This window comes from Podarcis raffonei, chromosome 10 (genome assembly GCF_027172205.1).
Source record: "Podarcis raffonei isolate rPodRaf1 chromosome 10, rPodRaf1.pri, whole genome shotgun sequence".
NCBI lineage: Eukaryota > Metazoa > Chordata > Lepidosauria > Squamata > Lacertidae > Podarcis > Podarcis raffonei.
Genome location: NC_070611.1, coordinates 60,436,703 through 60,455,761, shown reverse-complemented (window position 1 = coordinate 60,455,761; position 19,059 = coordinate 60,436,703). Strand labels below are relative to the sequence as shown.

General features: G+C 43.2%; 1 protein-coding gene and 1 long non-coding RNA gene across 13 annotated transcripts in view; one reads left to right on the top strand and one right to left on the bottom strand.

The window, feature by feature from the left end:
• The window catches only part of CALD1 (caldesmon 1), a 182,673-nt gene that overhangs the window by 47,119 nt on the left and 116,495 nt on the right, over positions 1-19,059 (bottom strand). The window contains exon 1 of one of the 12 annotated variants that reach the window (XM_053407369.1): positions 4,285-4,558. The exons of the other annotated variants lie outside the window; for them this stretch is intronic. Coding sequence (XP_053263344.1) covers positions 4,285-4,331 — 47 coding nt within the window. The 5' untranslated portion in view covers positions 4,332-4,558. Of the gene's footprint in view, positions 1-4,284; positions 4,559-19,059 lie in introns of those variants that run through there. 12 annotated transcript variants of the gene reach the window in all.
• On the top strand, positions 4,706-18,003 carry LOC128422831 (uncharacterized). The gene is made up of 2 exons (XR_008332602.1): positions 4,706-4,905; positions 17,569-18,003. It is a non-coding gene; the product is annotated as an uncharacterized LOC128422831 (long non-coding RNA).

The window sequence follows — 19,059 nt, the reverse complement described above, 5'->3', positions numbered from 1 at the left end:
CTAGCTTGTTCTGTTTGTAGAGATATAGCTATCAGTAAACTCATTTGGGAAGAATGGGGAGTATTTAACAAATACTACTGCTAATAATATGCTGTAGTGAGAGTTAATGCAAATGATGGTTAAGAGGCTGCATTTTAGCGCTCAGAAGTCCCCCGTTCAATACTCATTTCTAAGAACTTAGAAACAGCGCTGCTGGATCAGACCAAAGCCCCATTGACTCCATCATCCTGCCCTCACCGCAACCAACCAGATGCTGTGAGGACAGGAAACCTGCAAACAGGTCCTGAGCACAACAGCAACCCTCCCCTTCTGCCTCCAACGGCAGTGGCAGAACGCGGAGATCAAGGGTAGTAGCCTTATCCTCCCAGGAACCGTTCAATTGTTTTTCAAAGCCATCCAAGTCGAGGGCCATCCCTGCCTCCTGTGGCAGTGAGTTCCACAGTTTAAATGGGTGCTTTCCACCCTCCAACCTTCTGCTTCGATGGCCACGAGTTCTGGCCTAATGGGAGAGGGAGGAAAGAGGTTCTCTATCCACTTCCCATTCATACTTTTTTGTACACTTCTGCCATGTCGCCTCTAATTTATCTTTTCTCTAAGGACATAAGAAGACCCCTGTGGGATCCCAGAATTTTGACTCTGGCCCCGATCTTCTTTTCCACACCAGCCGTCCAGACGTCTGTGGGAGTCCCATAAACAGGGCATTGGGGGGGGGAACCCTGCCCTGCTGCTATTCCCCAGTAAGGGCTATGCAGTGTATTGCTGCCTCTGCTCAGTAGGCAACATTGCATTTCTTATTCCTTTCCTCGAAGGAACTCAGGCTGCTGCACAAAGTCCTGTTCCCACCCACCTCTGTTTTGTCCTCATGGCAACCCTGTGAGGTAGGCCAGATCTGAGAGACAGTGAGCGGCCCAAGGACTCCGTGAGCTTCCTGGATTATCCACCTGGTTCTCCCCAGTCCAAGCAAAACTAACTACTACAGCACATTCAAGAAGCCATTGTGCTTATCCTCAGCCCTCCATCTCTAATTACAGTGGGACCTCGGGTTAAGAACTTAATTCATTCCGGAGGTCCCTTCTTAACCTGAAACTGTTCTTAACCTGAAGCACCACTTAGCTAATGGGGCCTCCCGCTGCTGCCACAGCCGTCACACAATTTCTGTTCTCATCCTGAAGCAAAGTTCTTAACTTGAGGTACTATTTCTGGGTTAGCGGAGTCCGTAATCTGAAGCATCTGTAACCTGAAGCGTCTGTAACCTGAGGTACCATATAGGGACAATAATAATAATGGCCCTGAAGCCTGTTTGCATGATGATAACAATGTAACCCACATGACTGCAGAAAGGTGAACATTGTATCCCTTAAACATTCAGAAATACAGTGGTACCTTGGGTTAAGTACTTAATTCGTTCTGGAGGTCCGTTCTTAACCTGAAACTGTTCTTAACCTGAAGCACCACTTTAGCTAATGGGGCCTCCTCCTCCTGCTGCGCCGATTTCTGTTCTCATCCTGAAGCAAAGTTCTTAACCTGAGGTACTATTTCTGGGTTAGCGGAGTCTGTAACCTGAAGCGTCTGTAACCCAAGGTACTACTGTATAGGGATAATAATAATAATGACCACCGTACAGAACTGTTGTGAAAACGCAATGTAAGTGAGGTGCTAAAAGCACTCAAAATCACCAGATGAATGTTGTATATTATCCTATATTTTAATAGCAAATGCATGTAGAGGGTCAATTATTAGGCAGCCTAGATGGCACCATCCATGCATATCAAGGGGGGGTATCAGCAGACTGGGGAGAGAACCCCAAGGTCTGCAGTAGTAGAAAACCCCTAAGGGGTGGGGGCCAAGACCCCCACTGAAGTCTGAGCATGCCCAGTGACTACATCATGCTGGCTGACTGCTGGGTGGAAAGCAGAAAACCATCTTGAATGAGAAATGGAATGGAACATCCCAAAAGTAGGCATGGTAGAGCACTCTACCCTGAAACTTTATTTTGTATTTTTATTTTCTGCAAGTCCCGTTACATACTAAAAAGAGATCCCAAAGAACCCATTCCTGGGGCCATTTTGGGCTCAGTTCTCACACAGAAAGGCCAAATCTGCCATATATGCGTTTTTGCATTTAATATCAGGTTATAATTTTATATGTTGCAGTACCAAGTTGACTTGTTGCATACATAACCTTTGCTTGACACAGCAGCTTCAGCTGACTTCTGCTCTGTTAAAACAAAACAAAATAAAAAACCCCAGCAGTTTGATATGAATCTAAGTATCCAGAATTGAGGAATTTGGTTGGATTCACTCAATCTGTCAGGGATTTGGAGCCACTGAGTCTACTAGGTCCTGCTGCAAATCTGACTCGCTTGAGTAAGTTTTTTATTACCTGTGATTCACAAAAGGTTGAGTAACTTGTGAAGCTCGTTGGTGCAATGTTGTGGGACATGTAAGTATCGAAGGAATGTTTAATATTTACTTCGTTTTCTGTCTGCTGCCCGAGTCCAGTTTCCGTGTGATAACAAAGTCACTGTCTAGATACCTGTTTGAGCCTTTATCCCTTTAACAGGGGAGAAACACTGGCAGGCTCTGAGTCAGGCAGCCTGGTGACCCTCAGTCATGATATGAGCATGTGTCACCTTCTGACAAAGCTGAGTGATGAATGAGTGGGAAGGGTTGAGCTGATAGTTGGAGATACGCTGGAAGAATCACAGAATTATGTGGAAACGCCAAATTGAGCTGACTTCAGCAAGACAAAAATGAGCCCCTGTGGTTAACTGTCTACGTGGTGCCATCGTCGTTTCCCACTCATCTCATTCAGCTGGAAGAAATATCTGCATCAATTTATCCAGATTCAATGTATGTAATCTTGTCAAGTCTCCTTTTGCAGGGAAATCGTATAATTACCTCTGCAGGTTTTCATATTATGAATCATGCCATAAAATCCACCGTGAATTAAAAAACTAAGAAATGGGGCTTTTAGTGTTATCGGCCCAGTCCTCTGGAACACCCTGCCACTAGAGATTCCATGGGCACTTTTCTGTGCCAACTTTTAAAGGCCTGCTGAAAATTCTTCTATTCCACCAGGCCTGAGTGTGCAATTAAGAGTACATTTCCCACAATGGCCTAATGTTGTTTGTTTTTAGGGTTTTTTTTTTCTATAAACTTGTTTTTAACTTTTGTGATTTTATTGTCTGGCTTTATGCAAACCGCCATAAGCCGCTGTGATATATTTTTATGATACAGCAGTATACAAATATGGTTACCTCAGGTTACATACGCTTCAGGTTACATACGCTTCAAGTTACAGACTTAGCTAACCCAGAAATAGTGCTTCAGGTTAAGAACTTAGCTTCAGGATGAGAACAGAAATTGTGCTCCGGCGGTGCGGCAGCAGCAGGAGGCCCCATTAGCTAAAGTGGTGCTTCAGGTTAAGAACAGTTTCAGGTTAAGAACGGACCTCCGGAATGAATTAAGTACTTAACCTGAGGTACCACTGTAAATGATAAATAAATAACCATTGTAACTAAAACTGACACATTTGGATCCTTTGAGGGTTTGGTTATTTCTGAATGTTTAAGGGATACAATGTTCACCTCTCTGCAGTCATGTAGGTCACATTGTTGTCATCATGAAAACAGGCTTTCTAAACTACCCCCAGTTTTGGTTTGATTGCTAGAGTCTGCTCTACCCTGATTAATACCCCCATATAACATTTCTGCAAATTTCTAAAATCGAAAGAGCACTTTGCCAATAGCAGACTGGGACACAATGCCTGTTCTCAAGACTTTAACGGGTGTGTGTGTGTGTGTGTGTGTGTGTGTGTAACGCAGCAATTAAAACATGCAGTGCAATGATACAACTCCTCTCTCAAAATCATACTATCAGATACCACATCACTTTCTATGCCCCTTGAGTTAATCAGTGTCTAGTATTTACCTGGAGATTAAGAAGCCTCCAAATTAGACATAGACGAAAGCGACTTCCATAACAACTAAGCAGCCAATTTTCATTTGAAATTTGATTGCTAGATCTTTTCTGAATGCATACAGAGTTGTGGCCATTTTTACAAGAAAGCAAACTACAGCAAAAAAGGGCGAAGGGGGGCAGGGATGGAATAAGACAATTGAAAGCACTGGCTCATAGCTCTCCCAACATGTTGCAACCTATTCTGCTTCTTTGAACCATCAGAGCCAATTTTTCTCCAACTTCACGAGGAAAACCCCACAAACTGAAAAGTTAGAAACTCTCCCCCTCCACACACACACAGCATCAAAAATTAGGAACTCACATGGAAAGACCTGATAGGTTTCTCCTGCAACAGGCTCCGCTGATCATCCCTGGAACGCAGGGATTAGAGAATGGTGCTTTGCCGGCTGACAGCCTCGGAGGGAGCAGCTGAAGGAATGAGCAGGGGTGTGGAAGGAGGCAGCAAAAATATTCCTCTTGCCTTCAGGCAGCCAGAGAAGATATTGGCTGCTTTCGCTCCCTCCCTTGTCAGCTAACTGCTCTGGAACGACCCTTTGGTGTATTATATGGCAGCTCCGATTGTGCCCTCTGTTCTACTGACTCTCTAGCCCGAATCCTCCAACCACTTAGTCCCCTCTGCACTGTGATCACATGATCCCAAGCTGCCCCCACCCCCAGCACTACCTTTACTGCATTCTCTCTAATAGAGCCCCGTTTGCAAAGCTCAGGCCCATTCTTTTGCAAACACTGGAAAGGATTCTACAGGTTTCTCCCAGCTGCTCCGCTGTGATGTCACCGGTAAGCAGATACCGGTCTGCTGCATAGAGTTTTCTTCGGTTTGGGTTTGCCTGCAGCGAGCACTGAGCTGCTGGGACGTGAAACACAATGCAAAGGTGTTTGTTTACTTGCAGATGCCCTGCTTGCAGCAGGAGCCGCATTCCAGGTAAACCAGCATGTGTGTTAACAGCAGGGCTTCAGGTCAAAAGCCTGTCTGAACAGCAAACACGCAGAAGCACAAGGCCCGTGGCATCTTAAAAACAATTTTTTTCTCGTAAAAGGAGCTTTTGTGGGACACAGAATACTTCACCAGATGTGTAAGATACTTTTTTCAGTTATGCATGGTTATAGATTGAATTAGGGATAAGCAAATCTGTCAATTTCAGTCTCTCCTTTTCCAGTCTCAAGTTCATTTTCCCACATTTCTGTATCAGTTTGCAGGAGTTTTTCTTCTTCTTTTTTATAACCCTCATGGAAATTCACCAATACATGTCTGCTAATATTTTGCATGCAATTTTGCCTAATTTTATGTTGCACCAAGGCGATAGTTATGTCAAGGCAAGCATTTTGTTTTGCCAAACAGAGCAATGCTCCCTTCTTCACCCTCTGGGTTCTCCCTACCCCCCAAAGAGCCGAGTTTGGGGGCAAGGGAGCCTGTGAGTGGCGGACAGAGGAGGGGGGAAGCCTCGTTCCACAAACTTTAAGTCCTTGCACCAGGCTGTTCAGGGGTGTTCAGCATTTGGCTAATTGGGAACCACTGCATTTCAGTTGAATCCCACCCAGTTTTAGGGAACATTCCCAAGCCTACATGAAGATGCTGGGGGCACCTTCAGTATGCAAAGAAGATTCTCTACTCCTGCTATGCCCCTTCAGTAAGTGTCAGGAATACCTTTCTAGCTCTGATTTTGATCTGAACTCCAGAAGAATTTAGAATAAATGGCCTTGGCCCAGTATACCTGAAGGAGTGTCTCCACCCCCATCGTTCTGCCCGGACACTGAGATCCAACGCCAAGGACCTTCTGGCAATTCCCTCATGCAAGAAGCCAAGTTACAGGGAACCAGGCAGAGGGCCTTCTCGGTGGTGGCACCCGCCCTGTGGAACGCCCTCCCATCAGATGTCAAAGAGATAAACAACTATCTGACTTTTAGAATACATCTGAAGGCAGCCCTGTTTAGGGAAGTTTTTAATGACTGATGTTTAAATGCATTTTTAATCTTTGTTGGAAGTTGCCCAGAGCAGCTGTGGAAACCCAGCCAGATGGTCGGGGTATAAATAATAAATAATTATTATTAGAATTTGAAAGCTCATCACTCATGTGAAACTGATTTTACAAGCCCAAAAGTTCACATCTGAGCACCTCTTTGTTGGCATGTCCAGTTTGACCCTTTATGGAAATGAGGATTTTTCCAGGAGCTAAGTTACAACTTAAATATAATTTTGCCCCAAGGGATCTTGCCATAGTTCTTTACGGTGACATACAGAACTTACATATGTACATCATTTCATTTGTCTCCTGCTTTTCTGTAGTTCAAAACATGCTCAAGGCAGCTTACAACATGAAACAAAAATCACATAATTACAAACATAACAAAAGTAGTCATAAACAATGAAATATCAAAGAGTACACAATCAAACTGAATAATTTCTACATAGATCATAATAAGATCTAAAATATATGTTAAAAAACCAGCAACAACTACCCACCAACAAAATCCACTAAATACCCCAGCCCCAGAATCTGTTAATCAACTCCAGTTTTTGTAGCTGGAGTCAGTCCAGGCTCCACCCTCCCAGGTCTGGGGGAAATGACCTGCAAGGGGAAGAGCAGGTCTTCCAGGAATTGCAGCCAATGTGGTCTCTTGAACTCAGAGTCTTGTCCTGTTTGAGGGAATGGCCCCTTTTGCCTTTCTAAGCTTCTAAGGAAGCTATTGGGTTGGGTATGTTCCACCAGTGTCAATAAGAGTCGGCACGCTCAGCAAATTATCTGCAATAGTAGTTATGCAACATAATGTCAGGCCACAGTACAAAATACGGCAGAGACTGTGTCTTGATTTCATACACATGCAAGCTGTGTTTCCTCTTTAAAAACGAAATGGGAACTCTTTCTGCATGTATTAGCAGGCAGCATGTATGTCCACCCAACAAATGTTTGGCAGCGTCAAAGGTGGCAGAACCAATCACCTTCCAAAAGGGGAGGGCGGGCCTAGATTTAATCTCCTGGCTTTACCTTCAGCAATGAGGGGCAGCTGATAGCATCAAGCATCTGTTTCACACTGTATATGAAGCCTCGCTCCAGAGATGGGAACTGTGCCAGTAACCCTGGTATTACATGGAGGAATTCAGGAAAGGGAATAGCATAAAAGCCTCACCTTTTTTTGCATGCGCAACTCAAAGTCTAAACAGGGGGATCTGAGCACCAGTCACTCTCTCTGGATCAGGACAAGATTTTCACACTGAATATTGCTAAATGGCTTTAATTTATTTTTAAAACCTGAAAGCTGGCTGATGTAAAAGGGAAACTTTTGCTTTCATTGGCATTTATTTGCACTTCTGTAGCACCATTTCTCCTTCAACAATTTCTCCAAATGAACATGTGTTTAACGACATTTCACGTCTGAATTCGAACTCAGTCCCCACATGCTTTCACAGGGTCTGTTGGAGAGGAAAAGATGCAAAGTGCCAGGAATCTCAAATATCGTAGCTTACTAGATAAACGTGTTGTTTTTAAAGAAAAAGTTGTTATTTTCACCTCCTGGTAAACATGGTATTTATCCTCCGTTGAACTTTACACTGAAGATGGAAGGGGGAAAGAGATACAAATACAACTGCCTTATTTCAGAGATGCCAGCTTCTGCAACAAACACACAAACTCCAGCCATGTACCACTTCTCAGAAAACAGCCTTATCTGCCAAAGGCTTCACAAAGCTATTGGCACTGTGCAGGAAAAAGAAATGTGTTTGTTGTTAAAAAATCCAGCATAATGACATTAACATCTGCTCATTGTTTAAATAATAATATTAACTCTTCACTACCTGGGAAAGTCAAGATTGTCACAACTTTTTGTTGCTGTTGCAGAATACACAGGAACTCTGCCTTTATAACGTACATTGCTAACCCAGCCTTCTGTATTGAGTCCCATTCAAATGCTTTCTTTTTTAAGAGAGCTTTCTTTAGCCCTTTAATTCTGGGTATTGCAAGGAGCGGCAGATTCTTATCTGGTTAATTAAACAGGGAATAGGCAGCAGGAGCAACAGCAAGGGAAAACACCTGCATATTCAAAGCAATTGGAAGCAATTTGAGGTTCAGTGGCAATTACAATCCCATTATAATCCCATTTAATTTGTGAGCTAAACTGCATGCTATATGGGAGATCTCTGAATAGAACACCAGAGTTTCCCTTTTTTAAAGGAAATATTGCTATGGAGAGCTGATCAGCAAAACGGGGAAAAAAACACCTTATTGCTACTTGCATTGTGGAGGGAGAGAAATAGAACTACAGTGGTACCTCTGGTTAAGTACTTAATTCGTTCTGGAGGTCTGTTCTTAACCTGAAACTGTTCTTAACCTGAAGCACTACTTTAGCTAATGGGGCCTCCTCCTGCTGCTGTGCCGTCGGAGCACGATTTCTGTTCTCACCCTGAAGCAAAGTTCTTAACCCGAGGTACTATTTCTGGGTTAGTGGAGTCTGTAACCTGAAGCATATGTAACCCGAGGTACCACTGTACATGCTACTGACCAGCCTTGCCTGGTATAGAAGCAGAATAGTAAGGTTGGAAGGGACCCCTAGAGCAATCTAGTCCAACCCCCTGCAATGCACAGAAGGCATAGATGGTAAGAGGCACAGACCATAGAGAATTCTTGGCAGGCAAATAAGCAGATTTGATAGAAGCAGGGGTAGATCTCTCCATATGTCATTTAGTCATGCTTGCTCTGAGGAAGGGAAACCCTTTGTTCCACAGACAGCACAGAAACACAGGAAGACTGGCTCTCTCCCTCCTCAACAAGACTGACCAGTCGGGGGCAATGTTTTCACTAGAGGTTAGTAGCCTGTGTGTCTAAGCTAGATTGAGGGAGGGATTCCTAGAAAGGAAGACTACATAAGTATCTCCATGCTTGTATTCCAAATCAACCACCCTAGTCTCTTGGGGTATCTAGAGGCGGTCTGCTCCATGTGCCTTTCAGTGTATAAAGGGAAATCTGCCAAAAGTATGGAACACGGCTTTTTTAGTGCTGGCCCCAATTCCTCAAAAGATTGCCCTGTGAAAGCCCATAACAAGGAAGTAGGCTTCCTTGTTCCCTGCCTTCCACCACCAGGTCAAAAATGGATGCATCTCCTTTAGTGGAGATATATCAGTGCAGCTTGGTCACTGTTTGAAAATGTAAAGTTGAAGCCATCAAGTAAAAAAATCACAGCCCATGAGCTTTGTTTACTGCCTTGGAACAGATTACCAGGTATTTACCGTATTTTTCACTCTATAAGACGCACCAGACCATAAGACGCACCTAGTTTTTGGAGGAGGAAAACAAGAAAAAAAATATATTCTGAATCTCAGAAGCCAGAACAACAAGAGGGATTGCTGCACAGTGAAAGCAGCAATCCCTCTTGCTGTTCTGGCTTCTGGGATAGCTGCGCAGCCTGCATTCGCTCCATAAGACGCACACACATTTCCTCTTGCTTTTTAGGAGGGAAAAAGTGAGTCTTATAGAGCAAAAAATACGATACTTATGGTTGCTGCTTTTATTGGTTCGAAGTCTCAATTTTAAGATTGTTGCTGAATAGTGTTAACTCCCTGTATGCAGCTTCGGGTGGTTTTATTGGCAAAGTGACTTATAAATGTTGAATGCAACTAAAATCTGAAGGGCAAAGTGGAATTTAATCCAAAGTGCAGGCTTTCGCTCAGTTACTGGTACACAATGTTTAGGACATTAACAGTTGTTAAACCCCTGAAGAAATATCTAGATAGGTTTCACGTGAACAGTCTACGTACCTGTTATTATAATTTTTTTTTAAACTCTCCCTTCTTCCAAAACATAATAGTCTCATAGAACATAATGGAGCCCTGTTCTATCAGAACAGCATTCCACTAGAGAGTTCAGAAAATGGAGTTTTCCATATTTTTTGCCTTCTGGCAGCTCTCCTTTATAAGAAAGGAGTAGCAAGATATGATATCGGCTCCCTCTCTCACTGCAAACTGAAACTTGATTAGAAAACCACATTTCCTAGGACCAACTTCCATGTCGGCAGTCCACAAAGTGATGCAAAATCCAGCAACAAAGGAACATAATATTTTATAAATCTGTGATAGAAAGGAAGGCTATTTCCATCCGAGTGTTTCCTTGAGTTGTTTTTACTGCTGTGCCGTTGGTGGTGGGGTACATTATACAAAGCCTAGAACAATGATCTCCTTGTCATGTCTGGAGGCCAGTTAATTTAGAAGGCTTCCAACAATGTCCTATAGAGCCACACTCCTTTACCAGAGCTATATCAACACAGCATAGAGATACTGGTTTTAAAATCATTAAGTGGAAGCTGTCGGGTGAAATCAAAGCTTATTACAATGAGCGGCGGCTTGAAGCATCCCTCAAGAAATACTGTAGCTTACATGTCCAGATCCCATGTGGTGGAAAGGATGGGGAACCGGTGGCCCTCCAGATGTTGTGGAACTCCAGATGTTGTGGGCAGCTTTCAATAAAATATTAAAATACAGTAATGCATCAAACATCAAAAGCTTCCCTAAACAGGGCTGCCTTCGGATGTCTTCTAAAAGTCTGGTAGTTGTTCTCTTTGACATCTGGTGGGAGGGCGTTCCACAGGGCTGGTGCCACTACCGAGAAGGCCCTCTGCCTGGTTCTCTGTAACTTGGCTTCATTATTTCATTATTCCTGGCCATGCTAGCTAGGGCTGATGGAAGCAGAGTTTGTTATGGATGCTATTAGAAAACCCCAACACCACTCCCAGAGCTACAATTCCCAGAGTGGTTTAACAGTCAACCCCTCTTCACAGGAAACTCTGGGAACCGTAGCTCTGGGAGGGGAATAGGGATTGCCTAACAACTCTCAGCACCGTTAACAAAACACAGCCTCCAATAATTCTTTGGGGAAACCATCACTGTTTGAAGTGGCATCACAACACGATAAATGTATGGTTCAGCAGGACCCAGCTGCTTGGCTTCTCAGTCTACGACACCAGGAAACAGCAGGAAGAGCTGCCTGCATAACGCTGGTTCCATATGGACACCGCGTCATTTCTGCTCCTTTATTAGGTTTGAGCATGATTTTATTCTGATGATCTTCTCTAATCTTTGACAGCTTCTCAGGGCTACGGTGATATAACAATGCTTCTTTGATGCAGCCTGGAAAGCTCAGTTGGTTGCATGGTGCTGATGATGTCCAGTGTTGCAGGATTAATCCCTGCATGGCAGGGGGTTGGAATAGATTATCCTCAGGGCCCCTTCCAGCCTTATGATTCTATGATTTCCTTAAGTATTCGAAATAAGCAAATGATTGGTATATTTAGGAGGGGAACAGAATCTGCCTTGAAATACAGTCACACCTCGGGTTACAGATGCTTCAGGTTGCGTGTTTTTGGGTTGCGCACCGCGCTGAACACAGAAGTACCGGAATGGGTTACTTCCGGGTTCTGGCGCTTGCGCATGCACAGAAGCACTAAATTGCGCTTTGCACATGCACAGAAGTACCGAATTGCGACCCGCACGTGTGCAGACGCAGCGCTGCGGGTTGCGAACGTGCCTCCCGCATGGATCACGTTCGCAACCTGAGCGTCCACTGTATATTTTTTTCCAGGGAGCTTCCAGACTGTCACAGTTTGCACAAATCTCTCCCATGTTTGGGTGCAGGTATATTTTTATTATTCTTTAAACTGATTAGTCACTTGTTACCTAAAAGGTCTCCAGGTGTCTTATGTAAACATTTGTTTATTCATTACTACATTTCTATCGTACCTTTCCTCCAAGGAGCTCAAGGTGGGACATGGTTCTCCACCATCTCAACCACCCTGTGGGGTAGGTTAGGTTGAGGGATAAGGGATAGTGGCTGGCCCAAGGTCACCCAGTGAACTTGATGGCTGAGCGGGGATTTGAGGCCCAACACTCTTCACCACCACTGCACACCGACTCTCAACACAAATACATTTCCCTTTGCGCAGTAAGAATGTACCTTCATATCCCACAAAGGAAGTGGATACACTGCAATAAAAAAGCAATATCTAAGCAGAGCCCTTGCACAATAAATCCACTCAAGAAGAAGAAAAAGACTTTATGCAATAAGAAAAGTGAAAGAAAACTCCAGCTGAGAGTGCACAATATTGAGAGAGAAGTAGTATGACCTCCATGCAATTTTTGTGAAAGCAAATTAGGGCAATTGGTGCTTCGATATAGACTTCACCTGGAAGCAGACAGTGTTAGGTCATACTGGCAAGCCTTTATTTTTATTTTTTTTACAAGTGGCATCTATGTGACAAAGCTCCCAGCCAACAGACCTGTGTACTGTTTTGCTTTTATTTTATTTTTTAAAAAGCTTTCTCTCTTGGGTTATTTTTAGCTGCTGTGGCATTTTGAATCTTCTGGCAGCTGGATTTTTTTAAAGTGTTTTTGCTGCTGCTGTCTATTATGGGAACAATCCAGTCCAAATTAAGCACTTTTAAAGTTCAAATGCTTCTCACTGAGAGAAATTTAAAATAACGTTTAACTCTGTCAGCGAAATTAATGGGACTTAAAAAGTGTTTGACTTGGCTGGATCGTGTCTAATGCCGTGCTTCGCTTTAGTGTTGATAGGAATTTTATCTTCAGTTTGCATTTTACACTATAACTCACACTAAATGCAGTGTAGGAAAAAAGCAATTTGGCATATTCATATGCAAACAAATAATAAACAAAACGGCAGTCATGATGCAATCACACTTGGCTAGTTGCACCCTCAAACTGGAAGCAGACGCTTCAGCAGATACCGTATTTTTTGCTCTATAAGACACACCAGACCACAAGACGCACCTAGTTTTTGGAGGAGGAAAACAAGAAGGAAAAAAATTATGAATCTCAGAAGCCAGAACAGCAAGAGGGATCGCTACGCAGTGAAAGCAGCAATCCCATTTGCTGTTCTGGCTTCTGGGATAGCTGCGCAGCCGGCATTCGCTCCATAAGATGCACACACATTTCCCCTTACTTTTTAGGAGGGAAAAAAACGAGTCTTACAGAGCAAAAAATACGGTACATGGTGGTTTTGAAGACAACAGCCCTGACTCTCTGACTCTCCTCCCTCTAATGCCTTGTGTTTCAAAATGTGCAATATGACACTCCACTGCACTGCATGCACGTGCAGACATCACGACACACACATCAAAGTCTAGCATGGTATGGTGACTGGAGCAGCTTTCTCCAACCTATTGCTCTCCATAGGTTATTGGACTACAACTCCCATTACCTCGACCATTGGACATGCTGGCTAGGGCTCATGCAAGTTACAGTTCAAAGGAGGAAGGAAGGATGGACAAGGGTGTCGGGTTCAAATCTCTGTTCAGTAATGAAGCTCCATGGGTGATCTTGGGCCAGCTGCTCCCTCTGAGCCTAGCTTACTTAACAGGGTTGATAAAATGGGTTAGGGAAGAGAATTGTGTACGCTATGTTGACAATGGGGAGAAAATTCAATTAAGCTCGCATTCAAAGGCAAATTTACTGAATTCATCTTTTCTGACACAAATCAAAACACTGCCATCCTTCAAAATTCACCCTTCTACAAATTTTGCAATGTTGTCCTCCAGCAAAGTAATGCATACAAAAATAGGTATACAGTGGTACCTTGGTTTTTGAACACAATCCATTCCAGAAGACCGTTTGAATTCCGAAACATTCTAAAACCAAAAACTCAAAATGGAAGCCTCAAAATGGAAACCTCAATACGGAAGCCGCATGGCATGTTCAACTTCTGAGGCTTGTTCAAAAACCGAAGCATTTACTTCCGGGTTTATGATGTTTGAAAACCGAAACGTTCATCAACAGAGACGTTCAAAAACTGAGGTACCACTGTACTAGTAATAACAATAATAATAAAATTTTATTTTTATCCCGCCCTCCCCAGCCGAAGCCGGGCTCAGAGCAGCTAACAACAGTAAAATGATACAACATTCTAAAATAATTTCATTATAAAATCAATTCAAATCAGATTAATGGCAACCATTGGGCTAGAGTTCTGTGAGGATTGCCAAAGGAGGGAGTCAGGCTGTGCCCTGGCCAAAGGCCTGGTGGAACAGCTCTGTCTTGGAGGCCCTGCAGAAAGATGTCAAGACCCACAGGGCACTGGTCTCTTGTGACACAGCGTTCCACCAGATCAAAGCCACAGCCGAAAAAGCCCTGGCTCTGGTTGAGGCCAGCCTAACCTCTCTGTGGCCTGGGACCTCCAAGATGTTTTTGTTTGAAGACCGTAAGGTCCTCCATGGGACATACCAGGAGAGTCAGTCCCGTAGGTACTAGAGTAAAGTGTGCAGATAAATGCATATGATAGTGAAAGTAACATCCAAAATGCCTTATATCCTGGGAAAATGCTTTGCATAAATGTTCATATTAGGAAAGATTGCATACAAAAATGTGTATGTTCGGAGAAATTTGCACCAAAATGCTGATAAATGTCAATGCATCCTTTAAAATAATAGTAGTAGTAGTAGTAGTAGTAGTAGTAGTAAATTGCAAATGGATGTGGAAATGAGAAGAGCCAAATGTTAAGATTAGGAAAATGAGAATTAAAGAGAAACTGAAACCGGCAGTTCCACCCATCTCCATAGCCTGGCGCATCATCACTCCAGTGAAAGTAAAATAGTGGCAGGTTGACATATTTGCCCATCCTTGCACTGCACTGACCTTCTTGGGAGGGATAAAAATGAAATTGATAAATTTTGCATTGCTTGATGTTACCAAGGAGAGAAGAATGAGACACAGGACTGCTGTTCTTGGCAAGAGCCTTCATGCATCTGCCCTAACGTCTAGTTCCAGCCTCATTAACCAGGTCAGGATCAACTCTGCCAACCTAAGTACATATGAAACAGATCTGCACCGAGAGCTCCAGCATAAATACCACAGTCTGTTTGGGTGGATACATTTGTCTGTTTTTCTTAAGATGTTCCCACACACCAAAAATATACCAATTTTACACAGAAGGGAAAGGATTCTGGTGTCTGAGTTTTATCAGAGAAATGTCCTTTGTTTCTGACAACATGTTGCTTCTATAAAGACATTTTGATAGCATGATTGTTATTAAAGGATAAAAAATGAGCAGATCTAAAAATAATAGGAGCATTTCACCATGCGAAACCAAAGCCCACTCTTCATGGAGTGGAATGAATTGCCAAGTCAATTTTGCACCCTTTGCAAAACTCGTAAGGTTTGCTGATTCTGCTACTTGAATAGAGGTAGTCAGTGCTTTTTTTCTAAAAAAATGTTTAGGGGTACTCTCATTTTCCTACTCATATTGAAATACTGCTCCTCAATGAGGCCAAACTTAGATTCACAAAATGTTTAGGGGTATGCATACCCCTGCGTCCCCCCAGAAAAAAGCACTATACTGTACGTAGTCACTTTGCCTTCACAGGTAGAACAAAAGCCCTTCTTCTTAAAATATCCTTAACATAACAGCTGGAGACCTTGGGTTTGGAGATGAATGGTAAAATTAAAGTGCTTGGAAATAAACTGTGTTGTTGTTTAAATTTGTATATCTCCCTTCATCCACAGACCTCACAACTTGAAATTCCAGATGAACAACACAAAATACATAATAAAAACAGGGACAATGCAAACCAGTACCCCCTCCCACAAATACATTTAACAGGGTATAGGATGTTAACCAGGCCTCTCTCTTGCCTTGTACACAAGGGTGAAACAGACTAGATGCCGTAGGAAAAGTCAAACAAAGAAAGACAGGCTAGCTACTCTCTACCTGCCACAATATTATGACTAGAATGCATGCAAAATTTTCTGTGGTGCATATGGGATTGCATCGCAGATGCAAGGAGAGTCCCTCAGCTGCCTGTTCAAGGTGAAAAAATTTCCTTAAGCACAGTATGGAAACTACTGTACAGTACTAGGCAGTGGAATGATCATTGCAGAACCTTCTAGAATCACCAGCCCTGCCCATTCAATATCCAGCCACTCTTTTGTCAATGGAATGTCAGCAAGCACCTAAGGCTTCAGTCTCAACCCCACTTCTCTGGGAGTAAGCCCCACTGAATTCAATGGGACCTACTTCTGAGTAGACATGTTTGGGATTGCAACCTAACACACAAAACGGGCCTCTGTGAGATGATTGTTAACTTCATTTAGTTGGGCAAAAGTTGTACACTCTGTTCAGATGGGTGCCGGGTTTAAAGCTGCTAGATATGATCTTACATACCATCTTTTTTAAATATCTAGTTATTATCCTCAGGTTTTTTTTTGGGAGGGCCACTATTTGACTAGCTGCTCACGATTAAAATTTAGCCGGATGCTCCCAGGAACCTTAGTGGAACAAAACCATATCAGTTTATTTAATAACTTTCAAAGTGAAACTAAAGTCTTGTTCAAATCATGTCTCCTCTGATTTAATTAAATACCACCACACATACTGTAAGGCTCTGGGAATCATTAACAGAGTTAATTGAAGACAGGAGATGATGCTTTTCTTTCCTTTTGAAAGCCGGTAGAAAATTTAAAAATAGTTTCTCTTCAGAGCTTCCTCAAGGCTTTTTTTATATACATACAGCAGCTTCCACCCTTGTTGAAGCCTCGATAAATATAAAAGAGGATTGACGGTCAGCATCAAAAGGTGCTGTGCACGAGAAAGATTGGGTGTGCAATCAGGTTTGGTGCATGCACACACCTCAGGATTGCAATCAATTGTCTATAATCTAACAAGTTTGCCTATGCCTAAAAGATCTACTCTACTCATTTAAATGAGGGGTCAGCAGCTGGAGATCCCAGCGGAAAATGTGGCTCTTTGAGAAATGCTAGCTTGCCTCACCTTTCAGTTGCCCGCCCTGAGGCAAGAGCAGTGAGTGGAAGGCCTGGTAGTTGTGATAACAGTGGCGATGGGTGAATCTGTCAATTTTAGTTATTCTCAGTTTCTAATTTCTCCAGTCTTTTTGAAGTTCACTTCCCCACATTTCCACATCAATTGTCCTCATGAAAAATCACCAGCATTTCAGTGTGAATTTCTCCAAATACATACACTTTTGTATGCAATTGCACCTAACATATTTTTTGCAAAGCAATTCTGCCCGATACAATGCATTTTAATGTTGTTTTCGCTAACCTGTGCATTTGTATGCACCCTTTTGCAACAGCACACACATTTTTGTACACATTACTTGGGTAGAGAGCTGCAGGACAAAAATCAGAGAAGTTTTCAAGGGACACTGTGTTTTGGTTATTGCAGATCTTTTTTCAGCTGGAACTCAGTTCCAGCACCTCTCAGGTGGGTACCATTGCCATGATAAGAGGAGAAAGGAGGCATTCGTGGTGAGTTCTGGCACCACTTTTTCTAGAAAAAATAGCACTGGGTTATTGTATTGTTTTGGAAGATTCAAATTGGGCAGGTTCACCTTGAACTTTCAACTAAAGTGGTACCTCGGGTTACAGACGCTTCAGGTTACAGACTCCGCTAACCCAGAAATAGTACCTCGGGTTAAGAACTTTGCTTCAGGATGAGAACAGAAATCACGCAGCGGCAGCGGGAGGCCCCGTTAGCTAAAGTTAAGAACAGTTTCAGGTTAAGAACAGACCTCCAGAACAAATTAAGTTCTTAACCCGAGGTACCACTGTATATCAAATTTCTCCCTTTGATTACAGGACTTGCTCACAGTCCACTGCTGACTAGATGTTGCTCAAAGTGGCGTCTGCCATGATCCTAGTTGCTTCAATGGATGGCACCGCTGACACAAGCAAGAGTTCAGATCACACCTGGGCAGATTTGTGCATCATGCTTCTGTCTCAGAAGAGCATTCAAACCACGGCTGAGCTTGAAGACAGTTATTAGCCAATGGATTTCGGAACCAGACCAGCAATTATGCAACAAAAACTGAGCAGGCAATTCTCTCAGCCGTGCAGAATGGAAACTAGCTCTGCAAGACACTTCCATGCGACTAGAGGCATTCAGGAATGCTACTTGCCATAGGAGCCGTGCACAAGGACATATGGTGCACATGTGTTGAAAAGGAAAGATGAGATTATACCATAATCTTTCTGAATGTATCCTCCACTAAAATGAATGTGGCCTTGGTCTAAGTACAGATTCTTCTAATGGGAGCCCCCCCCCCAAAGGAAGCGAAAGCTTAACACAGATCCTTTAAGGACTGACAAAACGTTTGAGTTCAGCGTCCCAACTGTGTTCCCTGCAATGTGTATGCAGCAGAAGTCTTTTCCCCCCTGCCCCACATAAAGTTCTTGAAAAACAGGAAGAGGAAATCAATGCTTCCTTGGAAGCTAATTCCCACTTGCACAATTTCAAGGCTGTCTTATGCCCTCCTACCAATATCCATGAGAGCTAAAGGTAACTGCAACAGTCGTTATATATACAGACTTCAAGGCAGCACAATTCAAAGTGTTGGCGTTGATCTTAAACAACCTACACCCTGTATACCCAAAGGAGCTTCTCCACCCCCATTGTTCAGCCCGGACACTGAGGTCCAGCTCCAAGGGCCTTCTGGTGGTTCCCTCACTGCGAGAAGTGATGTTACAGGGAACCAGGCAGAGGGCCTTCTCGGTAGTCACGCCCGCCCTGTGGAATGCCCTCCCATCAGATGTCAACTTATCTCTCTGAATTTGGGTTCTTGCTTTTTACTTCAGTGTGAAAGCACATTCCAACAGGATGGTGCTACGGCAAAGGTTTAGCCCCGTCAGCAGTTCACACAAAGTTGTCAGAAGGAAAAAGAAGAAGAATATTTTCTGTGGCTGTATAAAATAGGTACTGTTATTCCAAGGGGCACATTCCTTCATCTGATGATCTATGCACTTATAGAGCATTCATTCTGTACTCATTTATTAAATTCATTCATATACCACTCTTAATTTCAAAAACCTGGGGCAGTTCACAAATCACACTGCCAAGTACATAACAGAGCATAATGAAACCATAAAATTATCTCAAAGCAGCAGCGAGTAAACCATCTCAATGTCACTCGTCTTCAACTGGTGAGTCGTGAGGTGGGCTGCAACTTGAGAACTACCATCATGGTAAAGGTAAAGGGACCCCTGACCATTAGGTCCAGTCGTGGCCGACTCTGGGGTTGCGGCGCTCATCTCGCTTTATTGGCCGAAGGAGCCGGCGTAGAGCTTCCGGGT